The sequence below is a fragment of the Gymnoscopelus braueri genome (assembly GCF_963280865.1).
Source record: "Gymnoscopelus braueri genome assembly, chromosome: 10".
NCBI lineage: Eukaryota > Metazoa > Chordata > Actinopteri > Myctophiformes > Myctophidae > Gymnoscopelus > Gymnoscopelus braueri.
Window position 1 is genome coordinate 18,297,754 of NC_137611.1, and position 18,392 is coordinate 18,316,145.

The 18,392-nt window shown below is 39.5% G+C and overlaps 2 protein-coding genes across 3 annotated transcripts; both read right to left on the minus strand.

Moving 5' to 3' along the window:
• Positions 1-1,461: 1,461 nt before the first annotated feature.
• On the minus strand, positions 1,462-11,539 carry pigr (polymeric immunoglobulin receptor). Of its 2 annotated transcripts, none has more exons than XM_080440183.1 (9): positions 11,414-11,539; positions 10,458-10,802; positions 7,783-7,864; positions 7,211-7,316; positions 6,646-6,769; positions 5,902-6,010; positions 3,860-3,948; positions 3,466-3,515; positions 1,462-3,266 (listed from the first exon to the last, which is right to left on the minus strand). In XM_080440183.1, exons 1-9 carry the CDS (start codon positions 11,460-11,462, stop codon positions 3,183-3,185), a joined length of 1,038 nt encoding a protein of 345 aa, XP_080296309.1. In that variant the 5' UTR covers positions 11,463-11,539; the 3' UTR covers positions 1,462-3,182. The 2 variants fall into 2 exon arrangements, with proteins under 2 accessions (XP_080296309.1, XP_080296308.1); XM_080440182.1 differs by having other exon boundaries at positions 5,902-6,016.
• A 1,177-nt stretch (positions 11,540-12,716) lies between these two features.
• On the minus strand, positions 12,717-17,950 carry dad1 (defender against cell death 1). Its single transcript, XM_080440215.1, has 3 exons — positions 17,643-17,950; positions 15,336-15,506; positions 12,717-12,961 (listed from the first exon to the last, which is right to left on the minus strand). Exons 1-2 carry the CDS (start codon positions 17,851-17,853, stop codon positions 15,376-15,378), a joined length of 342 nt encoding a protein of 113 aa, XP_080296341.1. The 5' UTR covers positions 17,854-17,950; the 3' UTR covers positions 12,717-12,961; positions 15,336-15,375.
• Between the last annotated feature and the right edge of the window lie 442 nt (positions 17,951-18,392).

Here is an 18,392-nt window from a genome sequence, read left to right on the forward strand (position 1 = left end):
TAAGCACTTAATTGTTTGAAGACAGAGGTGAAGAGAAATATTTGTTTCGAATTTTTTCCCCCTTCTCTGCTCACGATAGTTTTACAGTGTGTAAATACATACCTGTGTTTTTTTTTGGGGTGACATTGACGCACACTTATAAGTCTGCAACAGCACACCATGCAGTGCCAGTCTGTGTCGTTCACCTGAACCCTCATCCTCGTCACAGTAAACAAGCCCATATCCCCTCATCCCTCAGCAGGGGAGAGGCATTCTGGGTCGTCATGGTGGATCCTATGATTATACAGGTTCCTGGATGTCTGCACCATTTCTTCTCATAAGCCCTATCTGTCACTGTGGAGACACTGACTGAACGGTGATGCTGCCCTCCTTCTCTCCACTCACTATGCAGACCTGGATCTGAAAACAGTGGAGATTTGTCATGGCAAAATCAACCTTATTAAGTGAGCTAATGTATATCTCCTCCACTCAAGCTGCTCTGTACTGATAATAATAATAATAATAATAATAATAATAATAATAATAATAATAATAATAATAATAATAATAATAATAATAATAATAATAATAATACAATAATAATAATACATTATTATTAAATACATAATAAATGTAATCTTTTATTTCACAAAGTAATTTGGCAATCTGTAAATTTCGTATCTATCCGTTCAAATACACTTGTGTTAATGAAACTTTACAAAAAATGTTTTTCGAATGCTTTAGCATCAAAAAATGATTGTACCTGTTGTGACATTTAGATAAAGTCTGTACTTAATATCACGCTGAGAAAAAAAACTATTTTTACATCACACCAGTACACATCTGAATCCCCTGCGTTCAGGTCATTCATGGTCACGGTGAAGACGAGGTTATCACTGTCATCAGTCAGAGATATCCTTGCGTTGTGCAGTGCAAAATCACCACAGTGAACCAGGATTCCACAATTCCACCATGCACGGCCTTAGCACCGATTTAAACTGTGCGTCATAGAAGCAACTAGACTAGAGCAAGGGATGGTGATTGAGCTTCTCACCTGATCTTTTCCATGTCCGACATCACCACAGGAACTGTGAATAATGGTTTCTCAGTTTATTTTTCCATAGTTTAACCCCCCCCCCCCCATAATTCCCTGTTCTCCATATATGTGAGTTGTGTGTAATTGTTAGTTAGTGTTCTTACCTTGGATGAATAAAACTAGCATCTGTGCAACTGTGTAAAGCCTGCTGCATAGTGTCAAATGTTGTTCACAGAATACTAATGTGACTGACTTCTTTCCTCCACAAGCCTTCACATAGGATGTCCATGGTGATTGGTAAGCAAAAAAAGATAACTGAATTTGTTTCATGATGTGGGTTTTCAGATAAGCCCGTGCATATACACAGACAAACTCACACATGCAGACACGTAATGACACAATTAATGAGAGCACTTCTAGATTCAAATGGGTTTATTTTTCCACTCATTCATACAAGTACAAGCAGCGATTGTTGGTGTGCACTTGATAATCACAATTAAAAAGGTGGAATATTTTACCAGGAACAGCATATTTGTACAATATTTGTCCACTCCAGCAGCTTTGTCCCTGCACTGAAAATAATAACATAGTACATAATGAGTACAAATTGCACAAGTATAGGATAGAAAGCCGTGCATGTACAGTACCACTTACTGAAGCAATATCCTCACCATCAATTGCAAAAAAATAATTTTCCAGAAGAGAGCATAACAGAGGAAAACCTTTGACTGTATAGTTACATGAGAACACTGTGGTCGTACCGCTGTCAATTTGTTCTGTAAAATTGAAGGGAGTCCAATCAAATCCCTTTCATGACTCATTATAAAAAACATCAATCAACAATCACATGCAGTGATACATTTTATTTCAAGCCAAGAATCATTTAGTTAGGGCTGGTATTTAATAATGCTGCATATCCTTTCTATTCAAGACACTCTTCATTTGCTTAAAGGACGACATCACCCATTTTCAACCTATCTTCATATAATTGGTCCTCACTAATGCTCATGATAAAATAGTACCATGTTTTTCTACTTGGTCTGATGAATTGCGTTTTAGCTGTGCTTCTTGTAACTAAGTGATTGTCAAGCTTTTTAATTTCAAGGACCCCAGGGCCCATTTGGTTAATTTGGTACACATTGACATATGCAGTACCACACACACACACACACACACACACACACACACACACACACACACACACACACACACACACACACACACACACACACACACACACACACACACACACACACACACACACACACACACACACACACACACACACACACACACACACACACACACACACACACACTTTTTCAAATCTCACACAAAGTGAAACATAACATTTTAAAGTGGGTGGACAGTGTTCAGTAAAAAGGATAAAAGAGCATTATTCACCATGAAGGTCCTTCATTCTGGAGCATTCGATGAGTCACAGAGAATATCAGAGAGCAGTTTATGTATGTACAGAAAGAGAATAGAAATGCTTGGAAATAAAGTTTAAGATAAACTGTATTTGACCATCAACACACAGTCAAACCCCCAGTGTTAATTTCACAAGTAAGACGCGCGAACGCTGGAAGCGAACGCAGCTCGAAAATATTGTGTATTTACGGACTTGTAATCCGTGTTATTTCAGCCAATGAGAGCGCGGCTGCACACAGACACACACACTCACAACCCGAGCACGGTTACATTGGGTGCGTTCGGAAATACAGCACTGAGCGCACTGGCCAATACAAACTAATAGGCGCCGCGCCTCCTTCCACGTTCGCAATTAACACAAATTATTCTACGCATCCCGTTGTGTCCCGTTTGACCACTTAAATCCTCTATTCTTAGTGAAACGGACCAGAGTTGCAAAGGGGTTACGGTTCAGCAAAAATAGCCTATCTACAAGCTCACAATGCATCACAATGCGACATGTTGTGAGCTTTTAGATCTGCTATTTTTGGCGAATGTTCCCCCAGAATTAGGATGCTGGAATTTAAGTGGTTAAATCAACACTGGGTATTTCACTGTACAGTGTTTGAATGTGTGTAACCTTCGTAATCCGAAGTAAATGCAAACCCATTTTCCAAAATATAACATGAAATAAAGAGTCACAATGTTAAAATCGACATCATATCCCGGTCCAATGCGCCAGTAACATGTACTGCAGTCAGAGCATGTGTGCATTCTGTGAATCTCCATTGCGGAAAATGACTGCGGCGCTTTGCAGGTCACCTAGGTCCCCTGGGTATCCCTGTGGAAGACGTGAAGGTTAATCATTGTATGAACCCATTCAAACGTATGTAATAGAGATATTATTCGATCATTTGAGACAGACAGACAGACAGACAGACAGACAGACAGACAGACAGACAGACAGACAGACAGACAGACAGACAGACAGATAGATAGATAGATAGATAGATAGATAGATAGAGTAGTGATGGACTTACAGTGAGCCTTGCTTTCAGTTCTTCTGTCTCTCTTAGCCTTCGTTCTTTTTCTGGATATGGACAGAAAAAACAGCTTAGCCTTCAGAAAGGCCACAGCTAATTGCAAGGCAATAGATAGCTCCTACAGCATATACAACTTGCAGACAAGTGGTAGGATGCACTACACTCAAATAAAAGATATGTTAGTATATACTTCCCATCCTAACCATAGCTTATTTTACTATTTTACTATTTATTTACAGTACCAGGGACAATGCGCATCAATCAACATTTCAGTTTTCACATTGATGTAAATGTCCAGAGTTAGCTGAGAGCTCATTTTCATCTGCAGTCCCTACACACACAAGTTAATGTTATATACATTAAATGATACAGAGCTGAAAAGCTGCCTTACTGTGCTGATTCCACATCTTCCTGGCTAATACGGCCATGCCCATGAGAAGTATTAGAGACACACATATCACCACGGTCTCCAAGGCACGTCTGAAGCACAAAACAAAACAATTCAGTCAAAACAGACCTTGTAAAACTTGAGGGAGCAGTATCTTGAAATAATAGCAGAAAGAAGGACATACCATTCTGTCAGTACTTGATTTAAATGGCTTATATTGACCCAGATAAACATTATGTCAATGAAACCAAAGCAAACAGTGGGGTGTCAAGTGTTGGGAGAGAGTAGGGAAGTAACGTTTTTTCACTTTAAGGAGAAACTTGTTTTGAAAAACCTTGGAGAGAGAAATGCTGGTGATAAAATCATGCTTAAGGTTGCACATTAACTGTATTGTATTACAGGTGTTGAACAGTAAAGTACAGTATCCTGCATTTTTTATTGCAACTGATTCCTCTGTAGTCAGCATATAGAATTAGTTCCTACTGTTTGCCTTGCTGTTGCCACGGGACGCCTGGTCTTCAACCTTCCAAAACTTTCACATCTCCCCCTTTTTGCATTCCCTTTACTGGCTTCTGGATGCTGCCCGCACTCGGTACAACACACTGGTGATGACCTCCAAGGCAACCAAGGGCATGACACCCCCGGACCTTCAGGACATGATCCACCCCTACACCCCTTCCCTCTCCCTTAGATCAACACAGGAAGTCTGTCCCTCCCTTCAGCACAACACCCAGGTCAATGCTCCACACGTCCTAGACTCTCCTCTCTAGGACGTGTGTCCTAGAAAGGTAATTCCACGGCTCCCTCAAGCTGTGGAATGACCTCCTCCTTGCAGTCTGAAGTGCAGACTCACTCCCCATTTTCCAGCGCAAAAATTGTAATCAAGTACAGTACTCAAGTGAATACTTTGCTTTGATACTGTCCACCAATGGACCTGATGATGATGTCTGAAAATAGCAGATCTGCAAGCTCACAATGTGGTGCATCATGGCACGCTGAAATACGGTAGCTTATATCCACGATCCTATTCTTTCGGTCATGACCCACATTTCATGACCATAGGTGAAAGTGGGGACGGAGACTGACCAGTAGATGGAGAGCTTTGCCATCTGGCTCAGCTCTCTTTTTTGTCACAACAGTGCAGTACAGCGAACTCAGCACCACTCCTGCTGCTCTGATTCTCCAGCCCATCTCCCCCTCCATCCTCCCAATAAATCACGAACAAGACCCTGAGATACTTGAACTCCTTCTCTTCATATTTTGTAAAAAAAACTACGGAAATCGTATCGTGAACCCAGTATAGGGAATTGTATCGAATTGTGGGTCGAGTGAATCGTCACATCCGTACAAGTCACTGTATACGTATATGCAGATACATGTTGATTACATGTTCACAGGTCTTTGTTATATTGATTTGTTTTGCTTGACACATGTTATTCAGATAGCATGTTGCTAAAACAGATGCTATGCTTGATATTTACCTGGTATCCTAGTTTATTTGAAGCACTTCAATGTTCTCTTTGCACTCTCTAATTATGCGACTATTTACGCTGTTGACTAGGTTTCATGCCATCTACTTTACTATATTGTAAATTGCACATGAAATGTGTGGCAATAAATGGCAATAAACTGCGTATAATGTGTATAATTTACAGTGCTTCTCAACCTGTGGGTTGGGTCCCCACGTGTTTTTCTTTTTTTTGGGGGGGGGGGGGGGGGTCCAGATGACAGGGAAGTGACAATTTAAGGAGTTTAACACCTTTTTAATATGTAAAAAGAAAAAATATATAAATATATATATATATATATCAAAACTGGTCAAACATTGCCCAAATTGTCAAATATTATAAGAAAGTTCAAAATAGCAGATCTGCAAGCTTACAATATTTATCTGTGGAACCGAGATAAACTAAATTGAAGTGCTTGTCAGGGTGGGGGGTCACCAGTTCAAATATGATTATTTTGGGTGGTCACAGCCTGAAAAGGTTAAGAACCACTGGCTAAAATACATTCCACTCAACTCAAGCGGTGCAGTGTTACTGTACCTCTGAGTGTCCCAGGGCTCCATAGTAATGTTCTTGGGTGGAGGCAGGTAGACAGCCGTCTGAGTTGGTGACGGTAGAGATGATGGCATCATAGTCACAGTCACAGCAGCTGAAGCTAGAGACATTATACAGAAATCTCAGGAGTATTGTGGACACTATTTAAAACACAGGGTGTTTGGGTGACGAGAGTGCACCGTTTTGTTACCGAAGCACATAGAAGTCGCATTGTCCTTGAACGAGACACCAAACCCCTGTGTACTATATTCATTGCAAGTAGCAATGAATGAGAGCATCAGCTTGAAATACAGTGGGTCACGCAGATGTTTTATAGTTTTGCAAAAAGTGTCTATTCTTGACTTGTGATTTGTTATAATTGTATAACATTCTTATAACCTTATAACCTTCTTTATAACCGTAAAGCCATATTAAATATCTACAACTAACAATCAATACAGATATGGATTAGGTCCAAAAGCACATTGAGGGTTACATAGAATCCATGAATATTTTTCTTTGGGCCATCAATGTATTATTAACTGTTGCTTTGTTCCACATACTGTAGTGTAGTATACTATACTACATACATATATATCTATCTCAGTTAAAGGAACACAACTCCACAATTTGGTCACAATCTAAAGGTAACAATAAGTGCTTAACATTCCAACAATCGGATATGAAACAGATATGAAATAAACAGGCAAATCAAGTTCTCTAGGATTTACAAGTTGTTCATGAACCTACTGGTGATGGGTCGCGGTTGTACCAGCACGTGTACGGCCTTCTGTCGCTGTCCAGCTGCGCAAAAGTACCAGCCTGTGTCTCTCATCTGCAGGTCTCTTATTGTGATAGTAAAGGTATCACCCACCTATAGAACAAACATGGGTAAATTCTCCTTCTACAGCACTGCCACCAAAGTGTGGAATGCTCTGGCACCATCCCTTAAAACATGTGGATCACTGGCCTGCTTCCTTCAAAACAGGCCTGAAAATCCATCTTTCAGGAGGCCAAAAGGGGAGGTAAACTCACTTCTCCCATACAATGGTGATGGCATTCACTGCCTACAGTTTTTGTATTTTAATTTTTTCTCTACTTTGTACATATAGCGTTTTATGTTTGTTGATGATATTGTATTTTTGTGTTATTTTTATGCCATGTTGATGAATTTAATACATCAATGGGACAACAATGGAAACAAGTCCCCAGGAAATGTTTGTGTTATCCTTTTAGCTCAAATGTCTGACTGTACCTCGTGCTGTTTACATTTCTGTCTAATAAAGTATTCAATCAATCAGTCAAAGGAGCCCACCCTGTCATCGATGAGGGCCACTGAGGCGTCCTTGTAGTTCCCCTCAGAGTCAGTCACCAAACAGGAACTCCAGTCTCCACTGCGGCACCATTTCTTCTCAGCCTGTCTGTTGTAACACAGTTACAAAGAATGAGCATGAACATTGATTACACAGTAAAAAGATTCAAGAGTTGCGGTATACAAGATAATACAAGAGGAGCATTATAGGTGCATGTAAGGGTTACAATAACAATAAACTTTACGTCCTCTTCAAAGGCACACAGTTACATGGTGCTTTGCAGCCAGGGAAATAAGAATACAGTAGGTATCCTCTGAGAACAATCAATTTGGCAGTGAAGTAACTAGAAATGAAAACCAATAATAACCATACACAGTGCAATCCAAAGCATAGCCTCTTGTGGCTTATTGCTTCAATTTGTCACTCATTAAGAGTTTACAAATGGAACCAAATGCACACTTATGGGTCCATTTGGTTCCATTTGTACACTCTCTCTGAGTAAAATTATAACACTTGGGATTTTACTGTGTATATTAAACAGCAATCAACTGGCTATAGCAACAAAATGCAATACCTGTATCTTTCACTGTAGTGACATTCAACAGTGACAGTACCCCCCTCCACTCCACTGACTCTGCTGTTGACCACGGACACATCTGTGGAAAGCAAGCATGGAGACCTCCTCAGTAAACAAACATGCATCACATTTTCACAAGCACACTAAAGAGAAACGTTACAACCAAGTCCCATTTTGGCTTGATATGGTATCTGACAACTCAAAATAAAAGCACTTACTACGTACAGTACAAGCATTTCATGGCTACAGACAACAAATCACCTGATGATTATCGGAGTGTATAACTAGAAATACGGCATCACAGTTGTATCGTATACATTCGCCAACCAGGTTATTGTTGACACCCTTGTCTTTTCAGACTCATATAATACATGAACTGAAGACTTTAAAAGGATGTAGATAAAAATAATTAGATCGCTGGCTTCCTTTAAAACAGCCCTGAAAATTCACCTTTCAGGAGGCCAAAAGGGGAAGTAGTACCACTTCTCCCTTAGACAGACTCTCACCCCCCCCCCCCCCCCCCTTTCCTTTGACTCTCACCCCCCACCCCCCCCCCCCACCCATTGTTTTTCCGACTCTGTACATATTGTGTTTTTTCTGTATTTTGTGATGATATTGAACTGCTTGGTGCTACTTTATATGTTTATGAATTGAATACCAAGTACCCCAATGGAAACAAGACCGCAAGGACTTTTTGGGACATACCTTTTAGACAAAAGCGTTTCCCTGTTTTACATTTCTGCCTAATAAAATATTCATTCAATAAATCAATCAATCAATGTAACAAAAGGTTTTAAGTAGGGATTTTTAGTTTTTTTGTTTTATTTGCCAAATGTAAATTATTCCTATATTGCCATTTTCAGTGAGAACATGTTTTTTTATTCAGTTTTTTTATTCAGCTAGAGACTCTTTGGAGTACAGAAGAATGATAGAGAGCTTCATCACAAGGTTGCGACAATTACCTGAAGCTCAATATAAGCTAAACTAATGAACTTGTGGTGTACTGCCAGGGGAACAGGAGGCTCCCTGTTCTTATCATCCAGTGAGAGGAAGTGAAGCAGGGTGGATTCAAACAAATACCTTCAGGTCCAAATCAATACAAAGCTGGATTGGATTAGACTTTTTTTTAGTAAAGCTTTGTTTTATATGATATGATATATAGGGTAGGAATTTCATGGAGGCCATGAAGGTCATGGCTGTCATGACCCCTCAGCAGTGGTGTAAAGTAACTAAGTACATTTACTCAAGTACTGTACTTAAGTACAATGTTGAGGTATTTTTACTTTACTGGAGTATTTACAGTTTTCAGTACTTTTACTTCTACTCCACTACATCTCAGAGGCGAATATTATACTTTTACTCCACTAAAATTATTCAAAAAATTTAGTTTGTAGTTACTTTGTAGCTAAAAACTATGTTGACAAAGATTTGTATACAATTTATACATAATGAGTATTTTCTACTTTTGGCACTTTAAGTACATTTTAATACCAATACTTTTGTACTTTTACTCAAGTAAATTTTGAATTCCCGACTTTTACTTGTAACAGAGTATTTCTACATTACAGTATTGATACTTTTACTTAAACAAAAAATTTGAATACTTTTTCCACCACTGCCCCTCAGTGTGGCCTTCTACCCCTCAAAAAATGATATGCCCCTGAGGCAAAAGTGACCTTGATGCCCCAGACTGCCCCAGTTTTTAGACACCAGTCTTTTGTTGAGATTCTGAATTCTTACCTCCCCCTGACTCCCCATCTTCAATTTAGTCCAGTGACTTTGATTAGTGCAGGGCTGAGCATGCCTCTGGCATTTCCCCTGCGGGATTAATAAAGGTATCTATTTATCTAAGTATAAACTTTTGACTCTGGTTCCTACAAGTATTGGTAATTTGTACCAACAGCCTACATTATTTTGTTAAATAAACATATTTTTATTTACTTATTTCACTGATAGTTATCTATGTATTAAAACATTAATTATATTCATTATTTCTGTGGACTTAAAATCATTCTTTTATTTGATGGCCTTCCTGTCCTAGCATTTGGCCTTTGTGCCAAAAAATTAACACCAAAGGACTAGACCCTAAAATTATGAAATTCCAAGCCTGATGATATATGATACCACGTAATAAAATATCATATCATATCATATCATATAATACGTATATACAGAGTGATCATCAAAGCCTAGATTTTGTGCTTTTGCAATAATTGTGATGGTAACTGTCAATTTCAGCAATGTTTGCAGTTGGGTCAGGTAAGCAAAACTGGCATGTGCAGTCAGTAGTTAGTTATTATCTATAACATAGTTATTTGTGCATTTGGTCATTTTACCTCCAAGTGCCCTTATCTCAGCCATGGACAATATCAGTGGTTGCTGGTTGGTGTTTACATTTTGTTTATATTTTGTCTTTTCAGTTTTGTGTATTGTGAATATTAATTGTTAAATTATAGATACAATGTTTCTGTGATGTGACAGTTGTCTTGACCCTAGACCACAAAATTCTATTCAGTTCACCATTGAGAAAAATATGATAAAATGTGTTAATACAGCCTGAGCATTAGTCCCAATAATGTGAAAATAAAACAATCTAATAAAAATAAAAGCATTTATGACCATATCAGGAGGACTGGCTTGCATCAATCCCACAGGTCACCTCTGTTACTCACCATGAATGACATTGATGTGGATGGAGGCAGTGACATCAGCATTCCACATGTTACCCACCTCCAGACCACACCAGTACCACCCGCTGTCCGCCTCCTTCAGGTCTTTCATGGTCACCGTGAACACCTGCTGGACGGGATCGTCAAAGATGTCCACCTTCTCTTCACCGGAGCTGGCCGATCGAGGTGTGTCCGTTCGTGCAAGACTTGCGCAGAAATTGATCGTTCTCCCTTGGCACCAGTACTTCACATAGCCAGCATATTGAGGGTCATAATGACATGGGACTGTGGCAGAGCTGCCCTCCAGGACTGTGAGGTCTTCTATTGTAGTTACTCTACATAGAGAGGCTGCAAATTGGGCAAAAGTGGGGGGCGTTATAAGTATGAGATCACAAAACATTGTAACAGTTATAAGTAGTAGTAGTAGTTATAACTATGATGAAGACAAAATACTAGTGCGTGCGTGCGTGCGTGCGTGTGTGTCTGTCCACACGGTGGTCTCAAGGACTGCTTGTTACCACACTTCAGGTTTCGTTTTCTATGAATGACTACTTTTAGCTATTTTCACTTCCTTCAAAACTTGAAATTCCAAAGTTGGAATATGCCATAATGCAATACTGATTTGGGGTCTATGACAGTTAAAAAGAACAGTTGAAAGAAGTCTTTGTAGCTACGAGACAAAAGTATATATATTTTAAAAAGTGCTAGGGCAGGAAAAATGAAGAATGGGAAAGCCTCTCACAGTCTGACTGAACTTTGTTCACCCTTTCCAAAAAAAAAAAAAAAGGGGAAACAACTCATGCACTATGTTGTGTAAAGCCCTGGATAATGAAAAGAAACAAAGCAACACTGATTTTCTATTGTTACCAGATTTTCCTTTCTCACCAATTGCTTGCCCTAAGAAGCAACTGAACATCTGGAATCATAAAACTGATCAGAGAACTGATGACCGGTATTACCTGGAATGCAGGCTAGCAGTCCAAGGGTGAGTACGAGGAGCTGTTGCATGTTTATTCCTATCAGTTTGAGGTTTGACGAGTGAGTCAATCCTCAGCTCTCTCCAAAAACAGACCCCCGTTCCGCAATGCAAACTTCCTGTTGGTCACATGACCACATGTGGAATCCAGATGTTTTGAATCATGTTAACCATATAGGTGCTGGAGACTTTTTGGTAAGACTTTGTGTTAAGGTCGTGTCTATAATGTGTTATAATAACCACATATATAATGCACTTATAAGGCATTATTTTATAGCGCTTGTTATAAATGTTTATAATTATGCATAACAACTTATAACAAGGTTTATGAAGCATTATAACTTATAAGTGCTTGTCATAATGCATTATAAAATCAGCAGAATAGCACATTATAACTACCAGGTAACACTTCACTTAAAGGTCGGGTCAATAATGAATTATAATCACATTTATAATGCATTATAATGCATCACATAATGCACCTAAAATGCTTCATAACATTCTTATAAATGTGTATGCATAACTTATAACAAAGCCACTTTATAACTGACTAAGTTATGGTAGTTATAATGTGCTATTCCACTGAGCTTATAATGCTTTATGTATATGCTTTAAGTAAAGAGAGACTTTTTTTTAATGGAAATGTAGGACACCTAAAATATTCATTCATGACCAGACTTTGTTTTTCAACTAATTCTTGTGGTCTGTGAACTAAATAATAGCAATAATAATGTTTTAGAGGTCTCTTAGTTCATAGACAACATTGCTCTTGGCTTAATGTCTTGTAACAGATTTAGATTGACTTTTGACATATGCTTACCACTGGGATTGTGTCTTTTAAATTATTAAACCCACTATGAACACCAAGCTAAAAGAGCACACATTCAGTGCTTCATGATACAATTTGGAACATTTGCAATTTTGCGATTGAATATCACAATTTGTTTAAGGCGCCCCTGCCTCTTATCTACAGTAAAATGTGAACTACAAAAATCCAAAGGAAATATACACCCAAAGTGCACTTAATTTAAATGTGTTACAAAAGCTTAAAATATTGAAGTTTTATAAACACTTAATATTAGTCTTGGTAATAAGAAAAGGCAGTATTTGATTCAGGGGAAATGCTTACAATATTAAAATGGTCACAGCATAGAATTGCAATTGTGCACTGTATCAATGCCATTTTGTGAGTAAATAAAATGAAGTAGTAGTACACCAGACCTCTGACCAATGCTGCTCAGTGGTGGCCAGTTCTGCTGATATAATAACAACAATACACAATGAACGCCATTGCAGTTGCCTTTTATTTCCATTTCTCTCAGTGCAAAAGGGAATGCTTTAGAAAATGAACAGTATAAAATAAAACAAAATCAACCATTTTCAATAGTTTGTCGATAGACAAAGTTGTCTTGTACGATATAAGACACGTTGCAGCAAATTCCTTTTGAATGGTGGGCTTCAACTCTCCAAATTACTGGCACAAATGAAGAGGTGGCTTCGTGTCTTGGTGGGGAACCATTAAACATCTCTTCTGTTGAGCGATGAGAAAAGAAAGAGGTTGTCAGTACTGGAGGTGAACTGTATGAGATGAACATCACTTTATACTTAGTATAGGTAACTGCTTAGGTGACCGCTGGAGTCGACCAATTAATCTGGCATTCTGAGATCATCAGCATCCGCCAATGCACGCACTCATGAGGCCAATAAACAGAAACATCTCTGCAGACATGCTTTACAGTGTGGCTGCCGTGGAACAATGTTAGTGCTCCCTCTTCTGTCAATTTTGACATTCTACAATAAAGATACTTAATTTGAAGGTTAAACTTTGAGCAGGCAGCTGTTAGTGGGTGCTATGGAACAGTGGGAAACACGCCAATGCTGGATGTTAACGTTATATGAGAGAAAACAGTCATTGGCCGATCTTATATACAATGAATGTGTACTATTTGTACAACTAGATTGAATGAATTTATTTCGAACAATGCACAGTGAGACATTACAAAAAAGCATTTTCTTTTAGCCTGATCCAAAAGGTATAGGGAGAAGCTTGTAGCTTATTAGTACCTATCCTTTTTACATTTAGTTACTTTTTAAATAGAAAGAAGAATTGTGAAGAACAAACACAAACAAACAAAACAAAAATATAAATCCATAATGCACATAAGTAGAACCCTAATCTGTCATACAAGATTTGATCAATTAACACGTTTGGTCAATAAATGCATCAATCACTCCATTCGGTATTTGTCCAGTATAATCTGTTTGAATAGAAAACTTTTGTATGGGTGTCCTGTCCCCATCCTCACATCTACTCCAACGAGCCTGGTTCATAAAACATTCAGATTTGTCATTTGGGATGGTTGAGAGATGATAAGTGTAACTAACCGTGAAGCCAATCATTGTTGGTGAACCTGTAGTCTTCCATTGTTAAGCATGTTACATAACATAAAAATATTTTCTTGGCCTGGCCTGCTGGCCTAGTGGTTCGGGCACCTATGTGGCCTGACAGTGCATCGCGGGTTCGAGTCCCGTTCCCGACGATCTTTACTGCATGTCTCTCCCCATATTTCTCTCCCCGTTTCCTGTCAATCTCCACTATATGCTATGAATAAAGGCATAAAAGCCCCCAAAAATATCTTTAAAAAATAAAGTTTGCCAGCAGTAAAGTAACATTAACAGTCAGCTAGCAGAACTATTCTCTAGCTGGAAAAGCCAGCAGCACCTGCTGTCAGCTGAGGCAGAGGAAGAAGACAGGATTGATGAACCCGTCCTCTGGTCTCAACAATCTTCTATGATTGTGCGCATTGATATCAATTCAATCTTTATTTCAGACCCAAGGGAGATCCATATCACAATAAAAAGAAAAACAACAGAATAAGAATAAGACCATGTTCAGTTTCAAACATACAGACAAGTGCGCCAATGGTTCCACAGTCTAGAGGAGAACCTGACAGAACTACGTATAGGGTTAGTTATGAGAGCAATGATGTCATTTACTGACTCAGATGCCCTACACATGAATCTATACATAAGATTGCGTAGCACAGCAGAGCACTTGGGTACACCAACACTAACAAACATCTGGCTTGCACTGGAGCTTCTTGGAGCTCTCAGCAGCAGCCTCATGCAGTCATTATAAGCCACTGTGAGTCGTCTGACACCACAGGTGGGCAGTATACAGAGGTGTACAGAAAGATCTAAAGAGTGAAACCTTCAACGGTACTGACTGAGCACATGCTAAATTTGTGACACAGCATGTTTGTAAGCTCATGTTGAGCTTACAGTTTCCGACAAGGTCTATATATGTCCTTGTCATCAGAAAGGTAATTTGAGATTATATGGCCCAAATATTTAATCTCACAGCAGCCACTAAGGTCAGTAGCAGAAAGATAGAAGTCAGGAGAGGTTAACTGTCTGTCTTCCCTGCTTCAGACAATCATCATCTTACTCTTTTTAGCATTGTATTTTATATTGTATTTTGATAGTTTCCCTACATTCAGTTGCCTTTGTTAATGGGCTAGAGATACAGTAGCAATCCGGGAGCCACCTCTGGGTCTCATTAGTTGTTGCTTAGGTTAGGTTTTAGAAGGCGTTTTTAGAATCGGCCTCAGGTCTAAATGTGTTGGAGTCCAAAAGTTAGCGTTAACATATCACCTTAACAACATTTTGAGGAACGAACGTAATGGGCTTCTAGCTAACATTTTCTGCACTTGTGTGCATGTCTTTCTCCCTCTGCGTGCGTACACGTGTATGCATCTTTTTTGTTGTTTAGTTTTTGATAACGTGTGGATATTTTGTGTCAGAGCAGATCTAGAAATGATTGATTTCCCCCAGGGAGATCAAGTTGAAGCTTGACTACTAACGTTTGAATTATTACAAATATGCATGTGAATTATCATGCTTACCTGCTGACATAGGTTCATTTGTAGATGGGGCTGCAATGTTTCAACCAATGAAGTTCATCACAACCAGGTGGAGGACTGTGTGAGCGAATAGGAAGTCGGCAAAAGCCCTCTCTGGGGAGATGGACAGGAACTCTCCTTTGTTCTGTGGATTGATCTGAATACGAAGACACACTAAAGAAAGAAGACAGAATATGCAGTGTTAGTTCTTGCCCCTCATAATGTCTTGCCACAAGCTCAAAGGTGCTTAAAAATGTTTTCAGTCTGAAATGAACATAGTGATGCTGATCAAAGGCACATTTAGAAAGAGGATTACATCAATCTGAGAACAATTTTCTGGCACGCTTGTGGTGGTGTAGCCAAGATAATAGAACGTTGTTCCAAAACCAGAAAGCTCTTAAGAACCTAGAATTAGGCTCTCGGGTGGCACAGGGATAAAATACATGTCCACAACCGTAGAGTTTAGGGGCTCGCCTCCACCACAGTGCATCCAGTTTGCCTGAGCATCGTCTACGAAGAAAATTGGCTGTGTTCGGGGAGGGAAGCCAGGTGGAGAGGTTGATCTTTATCACAGCACAACAAACGGACGACTTCCTTGCAGTGATTTTTGTGCCCAATTGTCAAAAACTGCGATCAATAGTGGCACTTCTTCAAAAAGGGGGAAAAAACAAAAGACAATACAGGTCTTCCTCTGGTTAAATACTACTGGTAAACTAAAATGTTCCTCTGCATGCATTACATCCTCCTGGTGAAAAGAAGCAGCTGGTGACTTCATGTGACAGAGGAGAGTCAGGAGACATGGTTGTCTACAAACCCTCCCCAGACCAAGCAGTATAGGGTTAGCATAGCCGCAAGCAACTTAGATGCAATCTGCATGTTACAAGATCCATTGACATCCCATTCATGAAACAGAAAGGTCCTATCTGATTATATCAAACGACGATAAACTCAGCAATATTTCACCTGTACGGTCAGCTTGGGTTATCCTCTTTGTCTGTGTCAAGAAGACTTTGTTTGAAACAAATCCCCCATTGTCATGTTATGAGCAGAGCAACTTTCTGTCAATAAACTCAGAGTGCAACTCATGATTTTTTCTACATGTTTGAGTTCGACACAGACAAAGAGGATAACCCACACTTTCCATACAGCTGCAATATTGGCGAGTTTAATACAATCAGATAGGACTTTTCAGTTTTGTGAACGGGCTGTCAATGTAGCCGCAAGCAACTGAGATGCTATAATGCTATCTGGCATAGAAGTTGCAATACCAACCCTTGACAGCCCATTCATTGAATCAGAAAAGTCCTATCTGATTGTATTAAACGACTTTAAACTCTATTGCAGCTGAAAGCTTGGGTTATCCTCTTTGTATCTGTCAAGTCTTTGTTTCATAAAAATAAATTTTTTTGACCTTTTTGTCAAGAAATTCCATGCAGGCGATTATTGTTTGAGTTTGTAAGCGCTCATTGGAAATCACTCAACAGTCCTGCCGTTTTTATATTACACATAAATGCAGGTGCGAGTGCTTCCAAACTCTGACACTTGCACGGAATTTATTTACAGAAAGCAGCACATAACATGTCTACGGTGGATTTTTATGAAACAAAAACTTGACAGATACAAAGAGGATAACCCAAGGCACTTTCCGTACAGCTGCAATATTGGTGAGTTTAACGTTGTTTGATACAATCAGATAGGACTTTTTGGTTTCAATGAATGGGCTGTCAAGGGTTGGTATTGCAACTTATAGATGCCAGATAGCATTATAGCATCTAAGTTGATGGAGCTTCTTGGAACTTAAGATGCAGATAGCGTGTAAGTTGCTTGCAGCTAGGGTTAGCAGGGATGACAGGGAGGGATTATACACATGGGGGTACTGACTAATTGTTTGTAAATATACACGTGCTGGGTGTTCCCACACTTGTCTAGTCTCGAACCTGGGCAAATGATTCCACTTGGGGAATTCTGATTCTACAGTTCCCTTTGGAAGAGAACTGTACTTTTACTTTACTCTTTTACTATTGGGCCACCCACAAGACTCAGACAATATACCACAAAGAATATCTTGAAATAAATTCTAAATTCGTAAATACTGATGCTCATCAGCCTTTTGTTCACCTGAAATAAGAGCTGGCAGTTACATTTTGCATTTAGTGCAGCCACTTCAGGTTCTTGGGGTAAATAGGCCCACACTACTGACACAACCATGCCTGTTGGGACAGGCCACATTCATTCTGTACTAGGCCAATTAACACTAGACCACCATGTAAACAACAACAACATCTAAACACACACTAGATGCTTATTTACCTCCCAGGATGAAGGCTCCCACACAGGAGATGAAGCCAGACAAGAAGCTGTTGAACGGGAAGGTTCCGACCAGCAGACAGTAGAGGAACTGCAGGGCTCCTGTCAACAGAATGTACAGCAGATAGGCGTCCACCACCTTCAGCTTGTTGGGCGTCGTGCCGGTGTATTCCTCCAGGAAGCGAGAGACCACCGAGATCACCGAGTTGGACATGATGATTCTTTAGATTAGATTATCTGCACCTGGGGGGTCCGCCGGGGTCCGTTTCTTTTCTTCCTCGTTTAGAATGAATGACGTGTCCAGACGGAACGGAAGTAGTGTGTTGCGGTGCTACATAGAATACAGTCCGACCTGAAACTCCGCCCATGTTCCAGCGGATTCAACACTGCCATGTCTGCTTAATATAAGCGACTTTGGGCTTGTTTTTCCTGTAAAGTTGTTTAAACCAGTGGTTCTCAAACATTTTCATCGTGTCAAGGACCCCCAAATTAATATGCATTTGTCCACGGACCCCCATCTGATTTTTTTTTCGTGCCAGGGACCCCCGTACAGGATTTGTGTTGTTAAAATATTTTTAAAATATTCCACATTTTTCATTTTTTTTCTAAAGCATTCGTTTTTAAATAGCAGATCTACAAGCTCACAATGCGTCGCATCGCTACGCATTGTGAGCTTGTAGATCTGCTATTTTCAAATAGCCAACGTAATATGTTTAGATTAAAGGGCGAAGGGCTCGCATTTTTTGGGCTTGT